A 26,833-nucleotide genomic window follows, 5' to 3' on the forward strand; every position below is an offset into this window, starting at 1 on the left:
ACTGAAACACAACAGCAAATTAGGAAACACAACAGCAAATCATGAAACACAACAGCATATCACGAAACACAACAGCAAATCACGAAACACAACAGCAAATACTGAAACACAACAGCAAATCATGAAACAAAACAGCAAATCACGAAACACAACAGCAAATACTGAAACACAACAGCAAATCATGAAACACAACAGCAAATCACGAAACACAACAGCAAATCACGAAACACAACAGCAAATACTGAAACACAACAGCAAATCACGAAAGACAACAGCAAATCACGAAAGACAACAGCAAATCACGAAACACAACATCCTATCACGAAACACAACATCAAATCACGAAACACAACAGCAAATACTGAAACACATCAGCAAATACGGAAACACAACAGCAAATCATGAAACACAACAGCAGATCACGAAAGACAACAACAAATCACGAAACACAAAATCAAATCACGAAACACAACATCAAATCACGAAACACAACAGCAAATACTGAAACACAACATCAAATCATGAAACACATCAGCAAATACGGAAACACAACAGCAAATCATGAAACACATCAGCAAATACGGAAACACAACAGCAAATCACGAAACACAACAGCAAATACGGAAATACAACAGCAAATTAGGAAACACAACAGCAAATCACGAAACACAACAGCAAATCACAAAACACAACAGCAAATCACGAAACACAACATCAAATCATGAAACACAACATCAAATCACGAAACACAACAGCAAATACTAAAACACAACATCAAATCATTAAACACAACAGCAAATACGGAAACACAACTGCAAATCATGAAACACAACAGCAAATCATGAAACACAACAGCAAATCACGAAACACAACATCAAATCACGAAACACAATAGCAAATCACGAAACACAACAGCAAATACTGAAACACATTAGCAAATACGGAAACACAACAGCAAATCACGAAAGACAACAGCAAATCATGAAAGACAAAAGCAAATCACGAAACACAACATCAAATCACGAAACACAACATCAAATCATGAAACACAACAGCAAATACTGAAACACAACATCAAATCATGAAACACATCAGCAAATACGGAAACACAACAGCAAATCATGAAACACAACAGCAAATCACGAAACACAACAGCAAATCATGAAACACAACAGCAAATCACGAAACACAACAGCAAATCATGAAAAACAACAGCAAATCACGAAACACAACATCAAATCACGAAACACAACATCAAATCATGAAACACATCAGCAAATACGGAAACACAACAGCAAATCATAAAACACAACAGCAAATCATGAAACACAACAGCAAATCACGAAACACAACAGCAAATACTGAAACACAACAGCAAATCATGAAACACAACAGCAAATCACGAAACACAACAGCAAATACTGAAACACAACAGCAAATTAGGAAACACAACAGCAAATCATGAAACACAACAGCAAATCACGAAACACAACAGCAAACCACGAAACACAACAGCAAATTACGAAAGACAACAGCAAATTACGAAACACAACATCAAATCACGAAACACAACATCAAATCACGAAACACAACAGCAAATACTGAAACACATCAGCAAATACGGAAACACAACAGCAAATCACGAAACACAACAGCAAATCACGAAAGACAACAGCAAATCACGAAACACAACATCAAATCATGAAACACAACATCAAATCACGAAACACAACAGCAAATACTGAAACACAACATCAAATCATGAAAAACATCAGCAAATACGGAAACACAACAGCAAATCATGAAACACAACAGCAAATACGGAAACACAACAGCAAATCATGAAACACAACAGCAAATCATGAAACACAACAGCAAATCACGAAACACAACAGCATAATACTGAAACACAACAGTAAATCACGAAACACAACAGCAAATCACGAAAGACAACAGCAAATCACGAAACACAACATCAAATCACGAAACACAACATCAAATCACGAAACACGACATCAAATCACGAAACACAACATCAAATCACGAAACACAACAGCAAATACTGAAACACATTAGCAAATACGGAAACACAACAGCAAATCACGAAACACAACAGCAAATCATGAAAGACAACAGCAAATCACGAAACACAACATCAAATCACGAAACACAACATCAAATCACGAAACACAACAGCAAATACTGAAACACAACATCAAATCATGAAACACATCAGCAAATACGGAAACACAACAGCAAATCATGAAACACAACAGCAAATACGGAAATACAACAGCAAATTAGGAAACACAACAGCAAATCATTAAACACAACAGCAAATCACGAAACACAACAGCAAATCACGAAACACAACAGCAAATACTGAAACACAACAGCAAATCATGAAACACAACAGCAAACCACGAAACACAACAGCAAATACTGAAACACAACAGCAAATCACGAAAGACAACAGCAAATCACGAAAGACAACAGCAAATTACGAAACACAACATCAAATCACGAAACACAACATCAAATCACGAAACACAACAGCAAATACTAAAACACATCAGCAAATACGGAAACACAACAGCAAATCACGAAACACAACAGCAAATCACGAAAGACAACAGCAAATCACGAAACACAACATCAAATCATGAAACACAACATCAAATCACGAAACACAACAGCAAATACTAAAAAACAACATCAAATCATGAAACACAACAGCAAATCACAAAACACAACAGCAAATCACGAAACACAACAGCAAATCACGAAAGACAACAGCAAATCACGAAACACAACATCAAATCATGAAACACAACATCAAATCACGAAACACAACAGCAAATACTAAAACACAACAGCAAATCATGAAACACAACAGCAAATCACAAAACACAACAGCAAATCACGAAACACAACAGCAAATCATGAAAAACAACAGCAAATCACGAAACACAACATCAAATCACGAAACACAACATCAAATCACGAAACACATCAGCAAATACGGAAACACAACAGCAAATCATGAAACACAACAGCAAATCATGAAACACAACAGCAAATCACGAAACACAACATCAAATCACGAAACACAACAGCAAATCACGAAACACAACAGCAAATACTGAAACACATTAGCAAATACGGAAACACAACAGCAAATCACGAAAGACAACAGCAAATCATGAAAGACAACAGCAAATCACGAAACACAACATCAAATCACGAAACACAACATCAAATCATGAAACACAACAGCAAATACTGAAACACAACATCAAATCATGAAACACATCAGCAAATACGGAAACACAACAGCAAATCATGAAACACAACAGCAAATCACGAAACACAACAGCAAATCATGAAACACAACAGCAAATCACGAAACACAACAGCAAATCATGAAAAACAACAGCAAATCACGAAACACAACATCAAATCACGAAACACAACATCAAATCATGAAACACATCAGCAAATACGGAAACACAACAGCAAATCATAAAACACAACAGCAAATCATGAAACACAACAGCAAATCACGAAACACAACAGCAAATACTGAAACACAACAGCAAATCATGAAACACAACAGCAAATCACGAAACACAACAGCAAATACTGAAACACAACAGCAAATTAGGAAACACAACAGCAAATCATGAAACACAACAGCAAATCACGAAACACAACAGCAAACCACGAAACACAACAGCAAATTACGAAAGACAACAGCAAATTACGAAACACAACATCAAATCACGAAACACAACATCAAATCACGAAACACAACAGCAAATACTGAAACACATCAGCAAATACGGAAACACAACAGCAAATCACGAAACACAACAGCAAATCACGAAAGACAACAGCAAATCACGAAACACAACATCAAATCATGAAACACAACATCAAATCACGAAACACAACAGCAAATACTGAAACACAACATCAAATCATGAAAAACATCAGCAAATACGGAAACACAACAGCAAATCATGAAACACAACAGCAAATACGGAAACACAACAGCAAATCATGAAACACAACAGCAAATCATGAAACACAACAGCAAATCACGAAACACAACAGCAAATACTGAAACACAACAGCAAATCACGAAACACAACAGCAAATCACGAAAAACAACAGCAAATCACGAAACACAACATCAAATCACGAAACACAACATCAAATCACGAAACACAACAGCAAATACTGAAACACATTAGCAAATACAGAAACACAACAGCAAATCACGAAACACAACAGCAAATCATGAAAGACAACAGCAAATCACGAAACACAACATTTAATCACGAAACACAACATCAAATCACGAAACACAACAGCAAATACTGAAACACAACATCAAATCATGAAACACATCAGCAAATACGGAAACACAACAGCAAATCATGAAACACAACAGCAAATACGGAAATACAACAGCAAATTAGGAAACACAACAGCAAATCATTAAACACAACAGCAAATCACGAAACACAACAGCAAATCACGAAACACAACAGCAAATAATGAAACACAACAGCAAATCATGAAACACAACAGCAAACCACGAAACACAACAGCAAATACTGAAACACAACAGCAAATCACGAAAGACAACAGCAAATCACGAAAGACAACAGCAAATTACGAAACACAACATCAAATCACGAAACACAACATCAAATCACGAAACACAACAGCAAATACTAAAACACATCAGCAAATACGGAAACACAACAGCAAATCACGAAACACAACAGCAAATCACGAAAGACAACAGCAAATCACGAAACACAACATCAAATCATGAAACACAACATCAAATCACGAAACACAACAGCAAATACTAAAACACAACATCAAATCATGAAAAACATCAGCAAATACGGAAACACAACAGCAAATCATGAAACACAACAGCAAATTAGGAAACACAACAGCAAATCATGAAACACAACAGCAAATCACAAAACACAACAGCAAATCACGAAACACAACAGCAAATCACGAAAGACAACAGCAAATCACGAAACACAACATCAAATCACGAAACACAACATCAAATCACGAAACACAACATCAAATCACGAAACACAACATCAAATCATGAAACACATCAGCAAATACGGAAACACAACAGCAAATCATGAAACACAACAGCAAATCACGAAACACAACAGCAAATACTGAAACACAACAGCATATCACGAAACACAACAGCAAATCACGAAACACAACAGCAAATACTGAAACACAACAGCAAATCATGAAACACAACAGCAAACCACGAAACAAAACAGCAAATACTGAAACACAACAGCAAATCACGAAAGACAACAGCAAATCACGAAAGACAAAGGCAAATTACGAAACACAACATCAAATCACGAAAAACAACATCAAATCACGAAACACAACAGCAAATACTGAAACACATCAGCAAATACGGAAACACAACAGCAAATCATGAAACACAACAGCAAATCACGAAAGACAACAGCAAATCACGAAACACAACATCAAATCATGAAACACAACATCAAATCACGAAACACAACAGCAAATACTGAAACACAACATCAAATCATGAAACACATCAGCAAATACGGAAACACAACAGCAAATACGGAAACACAACAGCAAATCATGAAACACAACAGCAAATACGGAAATACAACAGCAAATTAGGAAACACAACAGCAAATCATGAAACACAACAGCAAATCACAAAACACAACAGCAAATCACGAAACACAACAGCAAATCACGAAAGACAACAGCAAATCACGAAACACAACATCAAATCACGAAACACAACTTCAAATCACGAAACACAACAGCAAAAACTGAAACACAACATCAAATCATGAAACACATCAGCAAATACGGAAACACAACAGCAAATCATGAAACACAACAGCAAATCACGAAACACAACAGCAAATACTGAAACACAACAGCAAATTAGGAAACACAACAGCAAATCATGAAACACAACAGCATATCACGAAACACAACAGCAAATCACGAAACACAACAGCAAATACTGAAACACAACAGCAAATCATGAAACACAACAGCAAATCACGAAACACAACAGCAAATACTGAAACACAACAGCAAATCATGAAACACAACAGCAAATCACGAAACACAACAGCAAATCACGAAACACAACAGCAAATACTGAAACACAACAGCAAATCACGAAACACAACAGCAAATCACGAAAGACAACAGCAAATTACAAAACACAACAGCAAATACTGAAACACAACAGCAAATCAAGAAACACAACAGCAAATCATGAAACACAACAGCAAATCATGAAACACAACAGCATATCACGAAACACAACATAAAATCACGAAACACAACAGCAAATACTGAAACACATTAGCAAATCATGAAACACAACAGCAAATCACGAAACACAACAGCAAATACTGAAACACAACAGCAAATCATGAAACACAACAACAAATCACGAAACACAACAGCAAATCACGAAACACAACAATAAATACTGAAACACAACAGCAAATCATGAAACACAACAGCAAATCACGAAAGACAACAGCAAATTACAAAACACAACAGCAAATACTGAAACACAACAGCAAATCAAGAAACACAACAGCAAATCATGAAACACAACAGCAAATCCAAAACACAACAGCAAATCACGAAACACAACAGCAAATCACGAAACACAACAGCAAATCACGAAACACAACAGCAAATACTGAAACACAACAGCAAATCATGAAACACAACAGCAAATCACGAAACACAACAGCAAATCACGAAACACAACAGCAAATCACGAAACACAACAGCAAATACTGAAACACAACAGCAAATACTGAAACACAACAGCAAATCACGAAACACAACAGCAAATCACGAAACACAACAGCAAATCATGAAACACAACAGCAAATCACGAAACACAACAGCAAGAACTGAAACACAACAGCAAATCACGAAATACAACAGCAAATCACGAAATACAACAGCAAATCACGAAACACAACAGCAAATCATGAAACACAACAGCAAATCACGAAACACAACAGCAAATCATGAAACACAACAGCAAATCATGAAACACAACAGCAAATCACGAAACACAACAGCAAATACTGAAACACAACAGTAAATCATGAAAATTACAGTCCTGAAACAAAAACCGAATTACAAAAAAATAACCCTGTTACAAATGACCAAAACCAGAAACACAACAATGAAAGCGGAGACATGGCTTCTAACAGAAATGGAGGTTATATAAAACTAATTGTTTAAGATTTTTTAAATGTTATTAATAACTGTTTTCTTTATGTGGACATTTTAAAAACATGAAACAGTCCTGAAGCATTCTTGCTAGAGTGGTCTTAACGGAGAGGGAATACCCTTAATACCGGCTAAGCAAAAACTTTACCTTGTTAAACGTTGTTGTAATTTTTATTGTAGTAATACAATTGAAGAAATGCTTTTGGACTGTCTCATGTATTGAAAATGTCCACATAAAAAAGACAGTAATAAGGAAATGTAAAACATAATACACAATTAGTTTTATATTACGTCACTTCCGGGATTCAGGACGTTCCGTTTCAGTTAGACGCCGTTTCTCCGCTTTCCTTGTTGTGTTTCTGGATTTGTTCATTTGTATCGAGATTGTTTTTGTAATTCAGTATTTGTTAGTTTTCCCCCAAAATTGCTTTTGTGTTTCAGGACTCTGTCATTTGTTCCGTGGTTTGCTGTTGTGTTTCAGTATTTGTTAATTTGTTCCGAGATTGTTATTAGTGCTTTGTGATTTATTAGTTTGGGATTTATTGTTGGTTGTGTCCTAAATATAAATGTGTCTTGCACCTCCCGGCCACCATAGGTTTCATGATTTGCTGATGTGTTGTCGTGGTTTGAGTTTGTTGTGTCTTATTTTTCGTTTTAGTTCTTGTTCTGTCTTGTTTGGTTCTGTTTCCTGTTTTATTTTGAAAGGTTTCCTGTCTTGTCTTGTTTCTTGAGTTTTACTTCCTTTGGTCCCCATCTGCCCTGATCGTGTTCACCTGTGTCTTGTCTACCCTGTCTGTATTTAAGTCTTGTCTCTGCCTTCCTCCTGTGCTGGTCCATTAGCCTTTGTCATGGAGTTCATGTTCCATGTTTTTGCCACGCTCATGTTCCTTGTTTCAAGCCACGCCACAGTAAGTTTTGTTTCCTTTGTCATCCTGCTCTGCAGCGCTTTTTGTTTGTTGGCCATTAAACCCCCTTGCCCTTGAACCGTGTGCCTCTGCATCTGGGTCCTACCGGCTCTCGAGCCAACCCCTCACCGTGACATTTGTTTCAGTATTTGCTGTTGTTTTGCGTGATTTGCTGTTGTGTTTCAGTATTTGCTGTTGTGTTTCGTGATTTGCTGTTGTGTTTCGTGATTTGTTCATCTGTACTGGGATTTGCTGTTGCTGTATCTTAAATGTAAGCGTGTTTTGCACCTCTTGGCCACCGTAATTTTGACGGAACGGAATAGTATTTCGTGCGAATGAGATAATAATCTGTGGGAACAAGATATATTTTTATATCTTAATGTCAGGACACGGGCTCCGTAGCAGACAGTGGAAATAATGTAAATATTTGAAAACTAAATTTTAGGGCTAAAAGAACTATTTTTAAGATCATTTTTACTGAGATCATTTGACAACACTGAATAAAGCGCCAGAATTTGAAGTTTGAAAAATACCAGAAATACTTACTGAGGGTCAAAATTAAATGTGTGCTGGGGGCGCCATGGAGCAGGCAAAGGAGTAGGCAGCATAGAAGACGTGCTCTGCTAAAAACAAATTAAAGTAATTTTTTTCAGACACTTTATGCCAGAAAAAACACCAGAACTTTACTTTTCGTCATCTTAATCTCTGAGAATATTTTATGTTGACGAGTTAAAATCGAAAAATGGCCAGAAATCGTAAAAAATTCAAATACTCCGGATAACACACAACGGGAGTTTGTGTTGTTTTCCAGATCATCTCAAAATTATGGAAGCTCTGAGCTGCCACCGCGAAAAATATTTTTTAGAGCAGTTTCTCGTAATAACGAGAAACGTTCTCGTAATAACGAGAGTTTCTCGTTATAAAGTGATACGTTTCTCGTAATAACGAAATAGTTGTTTACAGTAAAACGTCACCTTCTATATTAGAAGGAATATTTCATTCTCGTCTTGATTGAACTGAGAGAGAAGATGGAGAATCAGTGGGAGCCTCTTTATTCCTTTTTAAGGGATAGAAATGTGTCGGAGGACAGAATTTCCACCATGAGGAATGACAAAGTAAGTTGTACTTATGAAAAACATAGTTTATGTGAGTTTCATAACGAGTTGAGCACGATTATTTACAATTTATTAGGTGTCAACATCAAGTAGTTAATGCAGTACTTTATGTTGATAGCATTCACAAGCAAGTGAGTGAAAACTATTTTATTATTAGTTTTATCATAACATAAGAAGCCATGCCAACTAGTTATGTTCGTTATTACGTGTAAAAACCACAACTGGAGCAAACGCACGTCCTGTTGGTGTGATGCACGTAGCGTAGCTCCAGAAAGTCACAAACTGTCTTGATGCTTCTTGATGAATATGTCGTGTATACAATCCTACTTTTTGTAAGGTACAGTAAACCACCGTTTAGTCCAGTTTAAAACAATTTCTTTTACCATGAATAACTAATAACAAATTGTTTTTTGTAGATTGACATATCAGCAATCGGAAGCATGGATGATGACCGCTTGGCCACCTACGTTCCAATCTACGGTGACAGGATTGCCACACGATGGTTTCGCTCTGAATATAAAAAGAAAGGTGAGAGAGATGCACAATGGCAGACATTGCTTCAAAAACTAAAAAGAAAGATGGGATTTGACACACAACCAGAAGGCTCTGACAATGGAGAACATGATACAACTCAAACACATCCAAAGGCATATTTGAATAACAAGCTGGCTGTGAAAAAAGACCAGAAAGGTTGAGTTAAGATGGATACACGAAGCAAAGCAGCTACACAAGAAAAATGGAGGTGGAACAAGGAGAATAAATTTGCCAAAGAAAGCAAAAAACACTGACATTTTAAGCATTGCAAAGGAAGTATTTTTTCCAAATGGAAGATCTAAAAAGGGACAACTGGAGGATATTACTTTTGATATTTTAGATTATCAAGAGGATGCAGTATTGCATGAAAACACCACAGTAGGAGAAGTTTATTCCCTGCTCAAAATGGGAACGTTAAAATTTTATCTTTGCACTAGAGAACGGAAGGAATCAAGAATAACAGAAATCAGTATTCCAGATTACGACATGGACCACGATGAGCCAGAAGATTAAAACAGCTCCTCACATTCATCTAACTTCTCATTGGTCCTCACACTGAACCTCTGGCATGGCAACTGGAAGACACTCTGCCCATTTCATCAATTGATGAAAGGGGAATCTGTGAGTCTTAATTTTCCTTCAGCCACCCTGAACTTAAGTTCTGTGAACCAGTGTCTAAAACAACTCTGCACCATCGGCAGCTACCTCCACTGATGAGCCTGCACCTGCTCTTATGCTCCCACCATCTGCTGTGTCTATTTTGTCAAGTTATGAAGGAGACTCTGTAGTTCTTCGTATTCCTTCTTCTGCCCTTGAGCTGGCAAGTCCAAGCAATCTCACAACTAGTGATGTGCTATCTACATCCAGTTTTACTGAGCAGCCTGCATCCACCTCTGTGTCCCACATACCTAGAATGAGTTCTTCAGATAATGAAGCACACAGTAATACTGAGCTGTCCGGATATGACATTATTAATGTTAACATTAAACTTCACAGGACAATGCTTATGAATGAACTGATAACACAGTTCACGGCCATGCAGCAGCTGCAGGGCACCGGCAGCGTCCTGCTGGTAAATCTCCAGATCCGCTTTTGAACTTTCTTCCAGATCCAGGTGACTGACACAAAATCTGTTTTTCTCCTGCAGTTTCATGCAGAGAAGGACGTTCACAAGAAAACTGAGGAGATCTCAGGTATCATTTTACTGCAGTTTAGTCTTTCAGTTGCACTTGCAACTAACTTTTGGCAAGTTAGAGCTGTGAGATGTTCTTCCAGGATGGACTTTGCTTCCTGGTCAGTTAGTCACAGTCCTGCTGCATTATAGTTATATTTTAAACCAGAAACTATGTGACAACTTCTCTTTAAAAGCATTTATTTTCCAAATGTTTTCCCATGACCTTCTCTCCCCGGTAGATTCCTGCAGGTACTCCACCTTTTTGCAGTCCAGGCCTGACATTATGGAGGTGGAGGCTATTCACACGGTGATCCACCTGTGTCTGCAGTACAGGTGAGAACAGCACCCTGCATATAACCCTTAGTAATTCCTCGATGGAGATTTTGCCCTTAACGCTTTTCTGCTCCACAGAGTTCGATGCCACATCGTCCACTTGTCCTCTGCTGAGCCATTGGAGCTCATCGAGGAGGCTCGACAGGCCCGAGCTCCTCTGACAGTGGAGACGACTCATCATTACCTCAACCTGTGTGCAGAAAGCATACCTGCAGGGGCCACACAGTTCAAGTGCTGCCCCCCAATTAGAAGCTCTGCTAACCAGGTTAAACAGACTGCTTTAATCTGCAGAAGACACGCAGGTGAGCCTGTCTCCTGCCACAATCTAGTCTGTGAGGGCTTTGTTTTCTTCCCCTCCAGGAGCAGTTGTGGTCTGCGTTAAAGCGAGGACTGATCGACATGGTGGTTTCTGATCACTCCCCCTGCACACCGGATCTGAAGAAGCTGGACTTTGGGGACTTCATGCAGGCCTGGGGAGGCATCTCATCTTTACAGTTTGGTAACGTTGCACCATTTTCTACTAGTGAAAAGCAACAAAAAAGAGAAGATCAGAAATGATGTGTCCAATTTAATAGTTGTTTAGATTTCCCATAAAAATCACTTTCATACATAAACATGTATCATACAAATGTAGATGTATTTACTTGCAAATATATGAAGTGGACATGCAGGATAACACGTCAGGGTTTTGTCAGACCGATCTGCCAGACTGTTTTTATCCTCCACGTGAAAGTAGGCACCCAAAGGGCCAAGACTCTAGAAATGTAAAACAAAAGATTTCTTTTTTGCTGTTCTGATCTCTCTGTCCTGTGTTCAGGTCTGTGAGGCCAGTTTAAGAGATGGGTCACACCTCTGTTCTGTGGACTGTGCTGAATTAAAGTGGTGTGATCGCTGAACAGTCCTGAAACTCTTTAACAACCAAAAATGAAAATGTTTTTGTTTCTTTCTATTGCTTTGAATGAGTAATGAACTCTATTCATTAAAAACAAACTTCTCTGAATGTGCTAAACCATTCAATCAGGCAGCCAAAGGTTCTGGAGGCGTGACCTAAAGCCCCTGTCATATGCACCCCTACAGGAGGCAGACCCATACGAGTGCTGTGGGTCTTTAAATTATCCGTGCCCATGGACGGTCATAGAGAGGAGCAGCTGGTTTGTCTTGAAAGTTCACTTGAGGCTCACACCACCGCCTTAATGACAAGCACAAATGGAATGAGCCATCGTTGTGTGCAAGGCCGGCCCCAGCCAATTTGGTGCCCTAGGCAAGATTTTCAGTTGTGCACCCTTGCATTACTGTAATTTCTCTGCTAGTGTTTCACACGAAACATTAACTTTATCTCTGCAAATTGTTAACGTTTAAACAAGGTAATTGTACATCAAAATACTTTTTTTATGCATATTAAATGATCAAATACAAAATGAGTATTCATCTTCTTCTGTTTTGTCCCCTTCGGGGTCACGGGGCTTCTGGATCCCATCCCGTGGGCGAAGGCAGGGGACATCCTGCACAGGTCACCAGCCTGTTGCACGGCCACAATCACACACCCATTCACACCTAGGGGGAATTTAGAGTAACCAATGAACCGATGAAGCTTGTTTTTGGATGGTGGGAGGAAGCCGAAGTCCCTGGAGAAAGCACACACATGCACGGGGGGAACATGTAAACTGTTTCAGGTCCCCCAGTCGGGACTTGTTCCGGGGGCCTTCATGCTGTGAGGCAAGAGCGCTAACCACTGGGCCACCGTGTTCCATGGGCTAAAATATGAACAATTGAAGATATACAATTACATACAATATAAATAGCTTAAAGAATATAAGAAAACACGTAAATGAGTGACATTAACAAAAAAATAGGATTATAGTTTTTGAATTTAAAAGAGGATTTTACAAAGACAAGGTGGTGGTTTGCTGCTGCCTTAACTTGAATTTCTTAAACCACACATCCTCAATCTGACTAAACATTCCACAGATTTACTCTTCTGGTTTTTCTTGCATCAGAGTCATTTACAAGATCTTCACATGACAACTGTTTTGCGACCACATGGTTTACACTTATCATGGCAAGTCCAGTGAGAAGTTATTGCATCTTCGTAAATTTCAAGTGTTTGAATCAATTCTCCCTGTAACAGGAAGGATGGCAGAGATTCTTAATCCTTGTGCTATCTTAAATGACCCCACCCTTACATTGACGTGTTCTCCCTACCATGACAAAGGTGGATAAAGGTGGAAAGATTTCATGTAATCCATGGAGACCAGTGAAGATCACAGATCATTGAAGAAAAAAGGTTCAGCGCACTGTCTAGTGGGTCTAGATGACCCAACTCCCAAAGTTAAAATGCCTAGGATAGCACAAGGGTTACAAGCAGGTGCTGTAGCAGTCACCGTATCCGTTAGAGGAGTGAGCTAGGTCTATTGGAGGAGGAGAAGCGCTTGATGCTGCTGCATCACTTCTGGGTTGCACTGCAGAGGTGGAGATGACTGGAGCGGCTCTTTAGCAGCACATCTGAGGACAGAAGAAGAGAAGGCCAAACTAGTTTTATAAAAACATTATTTCAAGAATTTAAAACAATGGGGGGAACATGAATAAATAAAAAACTAGCAATGCATTTACAATGTAAATTATACTGTATAATATTCAATGCACTTTTTCTGATTTGCAAATTATATTAGTCACGTATAAACAATATCAATTTTATTGTCATTACAGTGAAATGCTAAGAATGAAAAGACTCAGTAAAATGTAGTAAAATATAGTTTTTGGGAATGTTATGCATAATGACTTATTGATGTGTACTTTAATACTGACGAAAAGATAAATGATAAATGCACTGTAGACAATCAACTGTAACACAACAGTGCTTGGCTTATGACTGTGGAAAAAATGATTAGCATTTTGATTGACTGCTAAATGCTGGGAAAACCCCATCAAATTGATTAACATCATAACACCTAAACTAATATTTAACATACCTTTATTTCACATTCAAACACCATTCATGGTGGTCTATCTTTGCTAATCTAGTGAGCATCAATGCACACTAGTTTTTCACAGGGGCCTCTGGGAAATTTCTAGGGCACTGGATTTTGGAATTTTAGCTTCTACAAAATGGCAAAGCCATTATATAGTGGAACATACAGTGAATTTATGCAGTTTCCCACTGGCTTACAGCCCCTCAGCCCCCTCCAACCTAATGTTACCGGTGCAACAAAATTGGGGAGCAAAATATGAGCTATCCAGCCCAACAGTTTTGAGCCAGAGACCAGCTTGGATGAGGAAAATGAGGAAATGAATGTGTTTATTTATTTGCAAGTGGATGCTTCAGAATGGAGCAGAGCAGGGATCTTGTGGACAACCAACTATAGCTTCTATGTTACAATTACAAGCTTTTTCAAACGGCATCTTTTTGTATGCAATTTGAATTACCCACTAGGCACGGACATGTATCCTAAATATCTTAATCACAGCTATTTCAAAGCTTTCAGCTGTAGATATGCATAATGAATCTGATAAAGATAACTTCATAGAGGTCTATTATACATTGCGGTCTCTTCATGCCTTGCCTGTTGTAGGTGAGCCATTTGGGTAGTTTGTTCACGTGATGGAAGAGACTTTGTGACACTCTGCATTAAATGAGGGTATTTACAAAAATTAATCAGGGATCTCAATCTTTAACTGAATGTGCTTGATTCTTTTTCTCCATTTATACAAAACAACTCCAACACAATGAGGTTTCCCAGGTAATTATGATATATTGAAATATACACATATATTTACAACTTCACCTTTAGTAGAAACCACCACCCAACTACACCCAGTCTTTTTCTTATTTACACAGTACTTTAAAGTTTCTTTGGTGTCTTTTGTCCCTCTGGACTAAGCAGTCTCAAAGATAGTGGGGCCTGTGACGCTCCGCCCGCAATCCGATGGTCAACGACTTCTTACCGGATCAGCTGTGATGGAAATCGTGAGACCTTCTGGTGAAGGAAGACCTTAGGAAGGGTGGCAGAAAGTTCAGGTATATTCCTTATCTTTTTTAATCCATAGAACCATCCGTTGCTAATCCATCCTTCAAGCAGCAGTCAAACGTCATCCCAGCCAGTTTGTTTCTCCTTCCTTCCTGCTTGGCTCCATCTTCCCCTCTTTTGTGCTGTCATTAGCTGTCATCAGGCACACACCTGAGTAACCAGAAGTCATCGGCAGGAAGTCTCTTGGCCGCCATATTTGTAGTCCACAAAACATAATCCAAAACCAAATACATACAAATCAAACTTTTATAATGTGCTCACCTGGAAACTTAACAATGACATACTGGACCATTAACATTGGTGGCTAATTTGGAAAGCATTTACTGTTTTTTATCCCAACAGCGATATGACAATCCTATATTTGTGTGGCAATGCTACATAGGCCCCCCATCCAGCTGGTGGCTAATCGGGATTTGCTCCATTATACTTTTTAAAGTTCTACACGTGCCACATCTTCTCTTTGTGAGTCCACCATACACACTTTATAATTAACAGGTCCCAGTTTTCTTATACATGTTGCTGGCCCTTCTCACTTAGGCGCTAGCTTTGCTGAAATTTATCTGTTGCTTTGGATAATGGATGTGACCAGACCTAGACTAAGTCACCCGTTAGGAAGTGCGCATTTTTCCTACGGTTATTATAGTATTTAGCTTGTCTTTTCTGGTGCAACCCCATTCTCCTTTTAACCTCTTCCGCCGTCGTCTACTGTCGTTAAACCAGAGTATGCCAACCTCTGGTCAGGAGATGGTGGTTTGTGGATGAGTCTCTCCAGTGGCCCGTGGATAGTTCTTCCTAAGGCCCGCACCGCAGGTGTCGTTCCGGTGGTCTCTTGACGTGCTGCGTTTATGGCAGCACTTGATGTCAATTGGTTATCTAATAGTCATCTAGACATCTCTATTTTGTTTCTCCATCAGAGGTCCACCAATAGTGTTCTGAACGATGTCTGCATATACAGTAAATGTCTCCTACACATCTACCTGTAGACATCTAATGATTGTGTATTGTTAGACGTCTAAAAGTGAAGCTTTTTAAACATTTCCTAGATAGAAAATAGAAAAGTCAAGTTAAACATGTTTCTTTTGATAGACTTTGGTGCGCCTTCATCCTTTTCCTCCTTTTACTATCAAATATAAACACAACAACATAGGTGTACTTTTTAGCTTTAATCTATATATGTCAATACAATTTCTATACTTTTAGAACTTTGCCTCTGAACCACAACTAGACTCTGTTGTGCAGAAGAAGATCAGAAAATGTGCTATCAGCTCATTCTAATAACAATAATCCACTCTGATAAAACATGAAACCTTTTACCATCAGTTTGTTTAGTCATACGACAAGTTAAAAATCTAAACAGAAATATGTGTTTGATTGTTGTTTTGATGCAGGTGTCTGTAACTTTGTCATAGTTTTCTGTGAACAAATAGCCTCAGTGCGTTCTAAGGATGAATGGATGTTTAGAAAAAGTACTCTGGAAGACAACTAGAAGTATACCAAGATTTAATGATGACAGGTAGATGTGTCGTAGACCTCTAATTTAACATTTAAAAGAGTAGTAAAATAGAGTTGTCAAAGATGTCCTGCAGACATTTACAGTGGATGTATATTAGTTATCTAAAAGACATCATTTGCCAGGTGGGAAAGAGATACTCAGAAATGATATTTTGAGTTTTAACGTCTTTATAAATGTCCTCCATCATTAGAAAAATGCCAAAAGAACATGTTAGAAACACCCAAAACATGATGTCCTCGAATGTGGGCGCCCCATCTCAAGAGGGTATGCATTGAATAGTTTTTGTGAGTTGTGTTCTTGGTTTTCCCTGAGCAATCCGCTGTCCTCCCACAGACCAAATTATAGATTATAGATCACTCTAAACTGTGAATGTATCTGTGCATTGTTGTGCGCTGCTGCGATGGACTCGTGAATCATCCAGGGTGAACCCTGCCTTCACTCAACATTCGCTGGGATAAGCTCCAGCAACCCTGTGACTCCTAAAGTAATTAAGCAGGTTCGGAAAATTGATGGATGGGTGTCTGGATGTGGAATAACTTGTTGGTGTCATAACATGCACTCAGGGAGAAAGATCTGCAGCATTTGACCTGACCGCTCTTTCACAGCCGCATGTCCTGCAGGAAGGAGCCTGTAAAGATACTGAAGCAAAAAAGACAAATAAAAAGAACACAAATGGCACAAGCAGCTCCAGTATCATTACATTTGTGCGTTTAAATTTCTGGATGGATACTTAATTATATGAACAATGTGTCCCACACAGGGGAAATGTGTGCTGCCCTTTGAAAAATGCCACAAGTCAGGATTCCATCTGTACAGGATTATCAACAGAACAGCTGACTTTTCTTGCAAATACATTTCAAAGTTTTTTTTCTGTGTACAATCCTCAAATCATCTGACTTTTATAAAAAAATCAAATCCTTGTATCAAGTCTTCATAAAGCATTTGGGTCTTCTGCGTTTTCATCTTAGTGATGTTTTCTTTCACTTTTGTGTTTTTAGTCAAGCACACAAACACTTGTCTGGGTTTGACAGGTTAGACCACATTGCTGCAAACTAGAACTGGGACACACCTCTGCAGTGGGACAGCTCGGTCTTTTCTCTTTTGCTGCAACGAGAGAAGGAATCTGTTCTGATCCTTCCATAGATCTCACAGGAGTTTAAACATCACTTGTGGAAAAAGAACAAACAGAGGAGCAAAATGGGCGATGCAGTTGGTGAGTTGATATTTTGCTCTGAAAATTCATATTTTTTTTCTTTAATGTCTCTAAAACCTTAGTGTGTGTCTAGATTTGGTTGCTGGTTTTAGTTGGAAGAGTCTGCAGACTAAAGTAAAAGAAGAAAATCTGTGAGGTGCTAAGTCAAAACCACCCCAACACATTTTTACATGTAGCTATTGGGGAAATGCGTAACTCTGTTTACACAATTCACTTGCATTTCATCAGTTTAGAAGAGAATAAAGTGATGAAGTTCATTTATGGGCTTTGCTGCAGGAGTTTGGTTGTGCAACACTTCTCTATCAACTGTAAGAATTGTTTGAACCCTGTCTAAAAAGTTTTAGGTTAACACTCTGCAGGATTTTTTTAATGAAATATGCAGGACATTTAACCAACAAAAATTGTTTTCTTTGAAACTTGACTGTTAAAATCTTGCAAACAGATTGCTTTTTTGGTATTATTGCAACAATTTAAACTTTTCAGTTTCAGATAAAGTCATTTTATTCCAGCAACAGTTTTGCATTTAGGCTGCAAAGCCTGAAGTCAATCACTTAAAAGCAGAACTTAGGTACCGCATAAACCAGTCAGACCAGATTTTTTTTTTTTTTTAGTTCAAGGAAGACAAACACACTGAGTTCCCGACAGCCCAAAAACACCAAAACAACATTCCGAATGAAAAGGAGGAACAAGGCTGTCATATTTACAGTAAATGTACAAATAAAAAATTTAAAAAGTTGACTTGTGAAATTTTTCATATTTCTTTTGCAAACTCAAACTGTCCTCATTTAGGCTGGTTGTAAGTGGATTTAACTTAGAACAGCAAATGTCATTTTTATGTGCTGGAAAACAGTTTAGTTTTGAGGTAATAACAAACCAGTGCGAAAAATCCTCATTAACAAACATAACTGAAATGTGGTGCTGCGTGCGTCAACTTTTTCACTGTTTGCATGTTTTCATGATTCATTTTCTATTTAGTTTTTGTTTTACTTTTGTTGAATTTTGCTTTTTAATGGGTTACTTAATTTCAAGTTATTTTAAAAAGACAGTTTTTAAATAAAGACCTGAAGGAGAGTGTTCAAGACCTACTCCAATGCAAATGTTGTTTTTAACAAGTTGTTGTAGCATTTTTCTCATGATGGAGGACATTTATAAAGAAAATTAAGATTTAAACTGTATTTTTGAATACTTCTATTTTCATATCATGGTGAATCAGGAGCAGACAGAAAAAAAAGATTGTTTTAAACTACAATCCCCTCCTCATTTTTAAATATTATAAAGTTATCCTCTTTCTGTTTCAGCTGAGTAGCCATAAGCTTTCCTGCTTTTGTCTTGTGCAGGTTTTTAGATTTTGGTCAAAAACAGTGTCATCAAAATTGAAAGACCACTGGAAAGACTTAAATAGATCAAAAGATGACTGGAGTGGGACAGCGTGTGTTGAAAAGACTGTTGGTTTATACTTGAGCTTATGAAATGACAGATCATGAATTAATCTTTGTGTTTCAGACAATGGGAAATGTGTTTCACCGAAGAGCCCCTTCCTGTCAGAGGTCAGACTGGTGCTGATTGGTGGGAGATGGGCAGGAAAAAGTTCATCTGCCAACACCATTCTGAGGCAGAAAAAGTTCGACTTCGGCCGGATCAGGACGCATCAGTCCAAAATGATTGAGGGGGAGGTGGGGGGCAGGAAGCTGGCTGTGGTGGACACTCCAGGGTGGAGAAGCTCTCTCTGCCTTTCAGATGTCCCACAAAGAGACCAGCAAAGGTTTAGGCTCAATGTCTCCAAGTGTCCACCGGGCCCCAACGCTTTCCTTCTGGTCATCCCTGTGGACTCGGCTTTCTCTGTGGAGCAAAAGATCACTGTGGAGGAGCACATGAAGCTCCTGGGAGAGCATGCCTGGAGATTCAGTATGGTGCTGTTCACTTTTGGAGATTTCCTGGGAGAGAAGACCATAGAAGAACACATCGAGAGCGAAGGACTGGCCCTCAGGTGGCTGATAGAGAAGTGTGGGAACAGATACCACATGTTCAACAATAAGGACAAAGATAACTCATCTCAGGTGTCTCTGCTGCTGGAGAAGATTGAGGAGATGGCAAGGAACAACAGCGGCAGATGCTACGAAGTAGACCAGCGCATTCTGAAGAAGATCAGACAGAAGCAAGACGAGGTGGCTTCAAGAGCGAAAGAGAGACGAAGAAAAGCTGAGGAAGAGAGACAACGTATGCTAAAATTCATGCAAGGTGAAGACAACAGCAAAACTGTCTATTAATGTCTTGACTCTGCTATAGAAGGAACACAAAGAGTTCATTTAAAGTCAGTTCATAATGCAGGAGCAGGTAGGAAAGGAAACAAGGAACCACTGAAATTCCAGAACTCTTTCAGGTATTTTCATAATCTGAAACCATCAGGACTCATAGAAACTGACCGGTTCTGCAAATATCTGCTGTTGTTTCGTTTCAGGTGTTGGTTCAAGTTTCTTCTGCCTTTAGACGTGTGTGTTTTCTTATGAATAGAAAGTATTTCATGTTTACAGTCATTCTAATCATAGCTCTCCAGACAGTTTTAGGAAAGCAACGCATGATCAATCCACACAGATGTCGATCATTTCTGTGCACACATCACTAGACTATTTTCTCACATTTTAATAGAAATCTGAAAACTTAATATTTTCACCTTTAGGATTTATTTTCATTGTAAAACAAACATTCATGTATCTGATGGGTATTCAAACTATGAACTATACACCTAATCATTGTCTGTTTGGTCTGACAGCAGGAGATGTGACGCCCATCCCAAAACTCCAGATAGTTCTGCTGGGCAGCCGAGGGGTCGGAAAAACCTGTGTCGGGAACACCATCCTGGGCTGCAAAGAACATGATGGAAAACGAACAGTGCACTCGGAAGTGCGGCACGGTTCTGTGGACCAAACTGAAGTAACTGTGGTTGACAGTCCAGGTTGGTGGAAAGGTTTCCCCGCGGAGGACACCCCCCAGGCAGTCAAGGACGAAATGCAGCGCAGCTTGTTTCTGTGTCCCCCTGGACCCCACGTCTTCCTGCTGGTGATAGACGCAGACACCTCCTTCAACGCCAAGCACCTGGACGCAGTGACCTCGCATGTGGAGCTCCTCGGTGAAGCAGTGTGGAAACACACAATCCTAGTTTTCAGTAGAGGAGACTGGCTGAGAACCAGCACCATAGAGGAGTACATTGAAGGTGAAGGGCTGGCCTTACAGTCTCTGATTGAACAGTGTGAAAACAGATACCACGTTCTTAATAACAAAAATGCAGAGGAAGACACACAGGTCACAGAGCTGCTAGAGAAAATCACCGGGACTGTGGCTGCAAACGCATGGCAGCCTTTTATTCCAGACCAGCAGATTTTTATGAGCCTGGAAAAGAAACGAAGAAGTGTGGAAGAAGGAGCCATTTTGAGGCAGAAGCTGGTCCAGACCCAGAGGAATCTCCTTACAGGTGAGTTATTGGGGGGGGGGGGGGGGGGGGGTAGTTTAGTAGACTCACAGAACAAACTACAGACATAGAGAGACAGACAGACAGGTGCAACTCATTGTAATGGAAAACCTAAAGTCAGGGAAAATCAACATGGAGGCATTAGATAGTCCTTTGGGTTTTCAGAAGAGTGACCTAATGTCAGATTTGATAGAGACGAAGGAAAGTTTTACAGGTTCATCTGAGGTTGAGCAGTGGCACAGCCCACATGTAACTTCAAAAATAAAGTTAAAAGAAAGACGAGAGGATCCAGTTTGTCCAAAATGTTTTCCTCTTGAGAATTTGAATCTGAGAGTAAAAAAAGGTGAAGTAATGAGTAGTGAATTACTTTTTCAAATAGGTAATGATAGGTAATCAGTAACTAAGTAAAGTAATGAATGACTTTTTAGAAGTAATTTACCCAACACTGCTCATTATTATGAAGAACTCAAGATGTTTACCAAAGAAAAAGGGTTTTTTTTCTTTGAAAAAAGAATATTTGTGTTCATTTGCATCCCACTCTGAGATGATGGAAGTTATTTTCTCCTCAGGAATGAGGAACAAGCTGGAAGAGATGAAGATTGTGTTGCTCGGGGAGAGGTCCTCTGGAAAGAGTTCAACAGGAAACATCATCCTGCATAAAGAGGTCTTTTCTGCGGGTCAGGATGAGCAGTGCCATAAGGAAGTGAGGCAGGTTGGCGACAGACAGGTCACAGTGATTGACACACCTGGGTGGCGGAGGGAATCCTCCTGCTCTACAGAGCAGATGGACAGAGAAATAGTCCGAAGTCTGTCCCTGAGCGAGTCAGGAGTTCATGCTGTGCTGCTGGTGGTTCCTTTGGATTTGAAGTTCACAGAGACAGAGAAAGTCAAGTTGGAGGAGCACGTCAACCTTTTTGGTGCCAGTATTTGGAAACACACACTAGTTCTGTTCACTCATGAAGACAAACTACCAAACAAATCCATAGAAGAGCACATTGAAAGAGAAGAGTCTCTGCGCTGGTTGGTGGACAAGTGTAAGAACAGATACCACTCCATGAACAACAGGAAATCAGATCTGAGTCAGGTCACAAAGCTGTTTGAAAAGATAGAGGAAATGGTGGCAGCAAACACAGGCCAGCTCTTCTGCCCCAACATGAATGATGTCTACCTGAGAATCTCTGAGAAATTCTGTAGGATTCAGCTGAAGAATGTGCTGAAACAACGGCTGGAAAAAGAGTACAGGAGGAGGGAGCTGGAGCTGATGAGCAACTTCAAAACAACACTCCTCGAGCTGCAAGAGGACCTGAATGAGAACATGTCGAGATCTGAAACTCAAGGATTCCGTGAGTATTACACCCTCAGGTCCTATCACTCTGTCCAATATCATGGTATGCTACACATAAAATGAGGTCTTACCAGGTCTTTTTGCAACAAATTCCAGGTGGTGACCGGGCCAAACCCAGAGGCAGGACTGCTGATCAAAAGAACAGAGAAGTAAAGGAGAAGAAAATGAATGCAAAAATAAATACGGCTGTTGAAAGGCTGGATCAGGAAATCCTGAAATCCACAGAGTTCCTTAGAAGCAGCATGGATGCCTTGATGCCTGACCGTAAGTTCAAAATTATGATCTCTGCTGGTAAACACGTCAACACAGTTTTACCTAAACCGTTTTTGTCCTTTTCAGTGAGAGGTGCAACTTCAGCATCTTCTATCTCTGGCTCCCTCATACGACATAATCCAACCAGCAGCTTTCACCAAGTTCTGGCTTGGGTGGCCAGTCTTCAGATCAGCACAAATAAGGACAACCAGATGACGATAAACTTCCCCAGATCTTCAGGATACAATTCACAAATCTCTCTGATGACTGGTCAGGAATATTCAGAAAACTATAGAATGGACTTTAGAACTGGTGACTCAGAATTTGGGTTTTGCTCAGATCAGACCACATAAAAAAGGTCCTGAAGGGAAAGTAGGTCTGTGAGGAATGGTTTTAGAGGTTTTACGGGAATCTTTAAAGTCCACCTACCTCAAATTACTTTATTAAACAGTAGCAACATTTTCACAACTTACAACAACAGTCTAGCTGCAATGAAATGCCCCATTACAAATATACCACCCTTGTGCTCCAAGCTCGGGATCTTTAATTTCTGCTACATTGTCTTTTTCTAAACATGACGATAATAATCAACATGTCTAATTTTAGCTACAGAAGACCCATTTTGAGTGATTTCATTCCAGCTGTACAGATGACTTTTTGCTGTTGTTCAAAATGAGTCTCTTTACCTCTACTACTACTGTTTCAAAAACGTTTTACAGTGCATGACTCCTTAGTTACTTTTAAGTCACCTCTTCTAGACACCACCGCTGCTCTCACCACCCACCTTTGACCCAACCCCACTTGCTAAGCAGCCATTGTGTACTCCTGACTCCCCCCTTCTCTCTCTGTAAAGGCTGGTCTGAGCTGCATGTGATGCATTTGATGTCTAGGGCGTCCCTTTCCATTGCCCAATAGTCGGCTCTTGCAGTCCTGTGACACCAAAATGATTCAAACTGATCCTTGTCTTGTTGCCTCTTGTGTGACTGTAAATGTGGTAACTCCTTCAATCTTTTATTGAAGTAGAGTTTGTATGAATTTATGAACCCATTCTTAATTGTGTGTGGGCCGACAACATTGAATGTTTTCACATATTTAACAAGAATCTGTCATTGAGTTAAACCTTTCAAAATGAAGTGCCAGAACTTTAGTAAACTACAGGATGAATGTATGAGTCTTGTGCTTGTGAGGGGTTTACAGTGTAAGGACCGAGTGAATTCTGTTGTTTCTGCCATGGTCATGAGCATGTACTTTGTTTTAAACATTTTAATTGAAAAAAAACGATGATTGACCTGAGAATCTGCTTTTTCTGTTGCAGTCACGGTTTTATGAATCAAGTGATTCTTGTTTGGATTCTTTTTATTTTGATGCAAACATGAACATTATTGATGTCAAGCTATCTTGTCTGTGCTTGACATCAATAATGTTCATAATGTTCAAGTCCCCAGCTGGTACTTGAACCAGGTCTTCTTGCTGTGAGGCAAGAGTACTAACCACTGCGCCACCATATAAGCCATTAATGATCATTGTGGTTCAGGAGGAAAGACTTAGGTTTGACGAATATTCATTCCTTCATTTGTTGAACTTAAGTCTTTCCTCCTGAACCACAATGATCATTAATGACTTATTTTTATTTTTTTAATTTTCAAAGCAAAAAGGTTTTTGAAAGCAAATATCGAATATTTTCATTTGCTACCTAGAATATTTTGTTTGCAACATGGTGGCATAAATATCAGTTTAGAGAAGAAGATGTCAGGTTGGGGAGGGCTGGTGAGCAAGAAGGACCCAAAATGCAGAGACGGGAGGCACACAGTTCCAGGGCTAGGGATTTATTCAACTAACAAAAAGTGCTGCAGAGCAGGAAAACGTGTCTTCACACGCCGAACGACCTCAGTCTCCTCAACAGGTGAAGGTGACTCTGACCCTTCCTGCACAGAGCATCCGTGTTATTGGACCAGTCCAGTCTGTTGTTCAGGTGAACACCCAAGTATTTAAAAGTGTCCACAATCTCAATGTCAGAACCCTGGATGTTCACCGGAGAGCCAACCTTTTGTGTCACATGCTTGTGAAAATACTTATAAAGCAAATCTACATTGTTTGTACAGCTTACCAAAAAAAGCTATTTGAATAGTTCTTGGAGTGAATTAGGGGATACATACAAACTCACTGTTTTTAAAGTTGGATTTATTGAAATTAGGGGATCTAGATAAACTGAAGACGGCACTCATCATGTATAAAGCCAGAAAAAAAAACTTACTTCCAATAAACATACAGCAAATGTTCAGAGACAAAGACGGGAGTTACGATCAAAGAAAACAACTGAATTTCAAAAAGCACTGCATTCGTACTACAAAAACAAAAATGTGTTTATCAAATTGTGGTGTGGATTTATGGAACAGATTGGATGAAGATTTAAAACAAAGCAAAAGTTTATGTGTGTTCAAAAACACCTACAAGAAATCACTAATAGAACTTTGCAAGGCCAGAATTCAAGTCAATTCAGTTTTATTTGTATAGCCCAAATTCACAACAGTCGTCTCAGTGTGATGGATCAGACAAACAGGGGCAGAAAGTACAGATATTTAGTCCAAAAATAGATTTTTAATGTCAAGGATCCCTCTGAACAAACAGTTTTAAAAGGGCCCATAAAAGAGGTCAACAAACTTGCTACTTAGGAAAGAACTCAAATGACTGACCTAACATTACCCCACACCTGGGGACTTTTAAATAAGTGAGTTAAACCATTAATGATACAAGGGGGGGTTAAGACAAAAAACATTACCTGGACGGTAATGGTAGAACCCTTTTTGAAAGCCTCTCCATTTGGCACCATCTTTAGGCCACCTCAAGCTGGTACAGCTCCACATGAAAACTCAAACAAAGAATCAATATACACAAATAACCATAGCAAAAATACATACAAATACAAATGGAACTGTACACTTCACCTTAATAATAATCTTGTGTGACTGCAGTCATCACACTCAGTGGGCTTCGTACCGGTAATTGTAAGGTAAACATGCAATCAAAAAGGATCATAAATGTACAGACTTCAATAGGGTAATACTAAAACTTTAACTAAACAGACTAACTAAACTGGGCATCCCTGTCCTCAAACCCCCCTTCACGGTAAGGAAAAACTCCTAAAAAAATGGATTCTGGAAAAAACGAAGAAACCTCAGGGGTGCCCCCATGAAGGAGGGATCCTCCCCCAGGACGGACAGGCGATTTACCAGAACTCATAGAGAAAAATTTACTTATTTAACTTACAACTACATATTTAAAGTTCAGCAGACGGGCTTCATCCAGAGGAAGTTGGGGGGACAGTCGGGGGCGCGAGTCGAGCCGGAGACAGGATCCACAGCCAGGTGTAGGAGCAGCAGCAGAGACGAGGTACTCGGTCAGGTACAGGAGCACGGATGAGCCAACTGGAATCTGGAAGCACTGGAAAGAGGGACAGTACATGAATCGCACTCCACCAAACAGAGGCATGGAGAACTAAATGATGAATAATGATCAAGAATAGAGAAGAGAAGGAGGGTAGAAGTAGATGAGAAAAGAGGACAGAACCCCAGAGCACCATAGTTACCCCAGCTTCAAACTTCTAGCAGCCTAGTGACAACTTTAATATT

General features: G+C 39.3%; 2 protein-coding genes across 6 annotated transcripts; both read left to right on the plus strand.

The window, feature by feature from the left end:
- The first annotated feature begins 8,110 nt into the window (after positions 1 to 8,110).
- LOC111946974 (allantoinase, mitochondrial-like) lies at positions 8,111 to 12,808 on the plus strand. 4 transcript variants are annotated; one of them, XM_078945668.1, is made up of 7 exons: positions 8,111 to 8,237; positions 9,766 to 9,877; positions 11,031 to 11,076; positions 11,297 to 11,390; positions 11,469 to 11,655; positions 11,751 to 11,889; positions 12,208 to 12,808. In XM_078945668.1, exons 1-7 carry the CDS (start codon positions 8,194 to 8,196, stop codon positions 12,213 to 12,215), a joined length of 630 nt encoding a protein of 209 aa, XP_078801794.1. In that variant the 5' UTR covers positions 8,111 to 8,193; the 3' UTR covers positions 12,216 to 12,808. The 4 variants fall into 4 exon arrangements, with proteins under 4 accessions (XP_078801794.1, XP_078801792.1, XP_078801791.1 ...); XM_078945666.1 differs by having other exon boundaries at positions 12,468 to 12,808; XM_078945665.1 differs by lacking the exons at positions 8,111 to 8,237; positions 9,766 to 9,877 and adding an exon at positions 10,517 to 10,955 and having other exon boundaries at positions 12,468 to 12,808.
- A 5,147-nt stretch (positions 12,809 to 17,955) lies between these two features.
- On the plus strand, positions 17,956 to 24,372 carry LOC105353909 (GTPase IMAP family member 8-like). 2 transcript variants are annotated; one of them, XM_023954021.2, is made up of 6 exons: positions 17,956 to 18,141; positions 19,645 to 20,379; positions 20,912 to 21,610; positions 22,177 to 22,950; positions 23,049 to 23,216; positions 23,292 to 24,372. In XM_023954021.2, the coding sequence occupies exons 1-6, from the start codon at positions 18,126 to 18,128 to the stop codon at positions 23,555 to 23,557; spliced, it is 2,658 nt and encodes an 885-aa protein (XP_023809789.1). In that variant the 5' UTR covers positions 17,956 to 18,125; the 3' UTR covers positions 23,558 to 24,372. The 2 variants fall into 2 exon arrangements, with proteins under 2 accessions (XP_023809789.1, XP_023809790.1); XM_023954022.2 differs by having other exon boundaries at positions 17,960 to 18,141; positions 20,915 to 21,610.
- The last annotated feature ends 2,461 nt before the right edge of the window (positions 24,373 to 26,833 follow it).

This window comes from Oryzias latipes, chromosome 4 (assembly GCF_053564925.1).
Source record: "Oryzias latipes strain Hd-rR chromosome 4, Olatipes_Hd-rR_3.1".
NCBI classification, from domain to species: Eukaryota; Metazoa; Chordata; class Actinopteri; order Beloniformes; family Adrianichthyidae; genus Oryzias; species Oryzias latipes.

Coding starts and splice junctions, on each gene's coding strand:
- LOC111946974 (XM_078945665.1), top strand. CDS start 10,617: ATGCTCCCACCATCTGCTGTGTCTATTTTGTCAAGTTATGAAGGAGAC. Junction 11,077..11,296: donor GAAAACTGAGGAGATCTCAG/GTATCATTTTAC, acceptor TCTCCCCGGTAG/ATTCCTGCAGGTACTCCACC. Junction 11,890..12,467: donor CATCTCATCTTTACAGTTTG/GTAACGTTGCAC, acceptor GCACCCCTACAG/GAGGCAGACCCATACGAGTG.
- LOC105353909 (XM_023954021.2), top strand. Junction 22,951..23,048: donor ATCTGAAACTCAAGGATTCC/GTGAGTATTACA, acceptor AACAAATTCCAG/GTGGTGACCGGGCCAAACCC. Junction 23,217..23,291: donor GGATGCCTTGATGCCTGACC/GTAAGTTCAAAA, acceptor TGTCCTTTTCAG/TGAGAGGTGCAACTTCAGCA.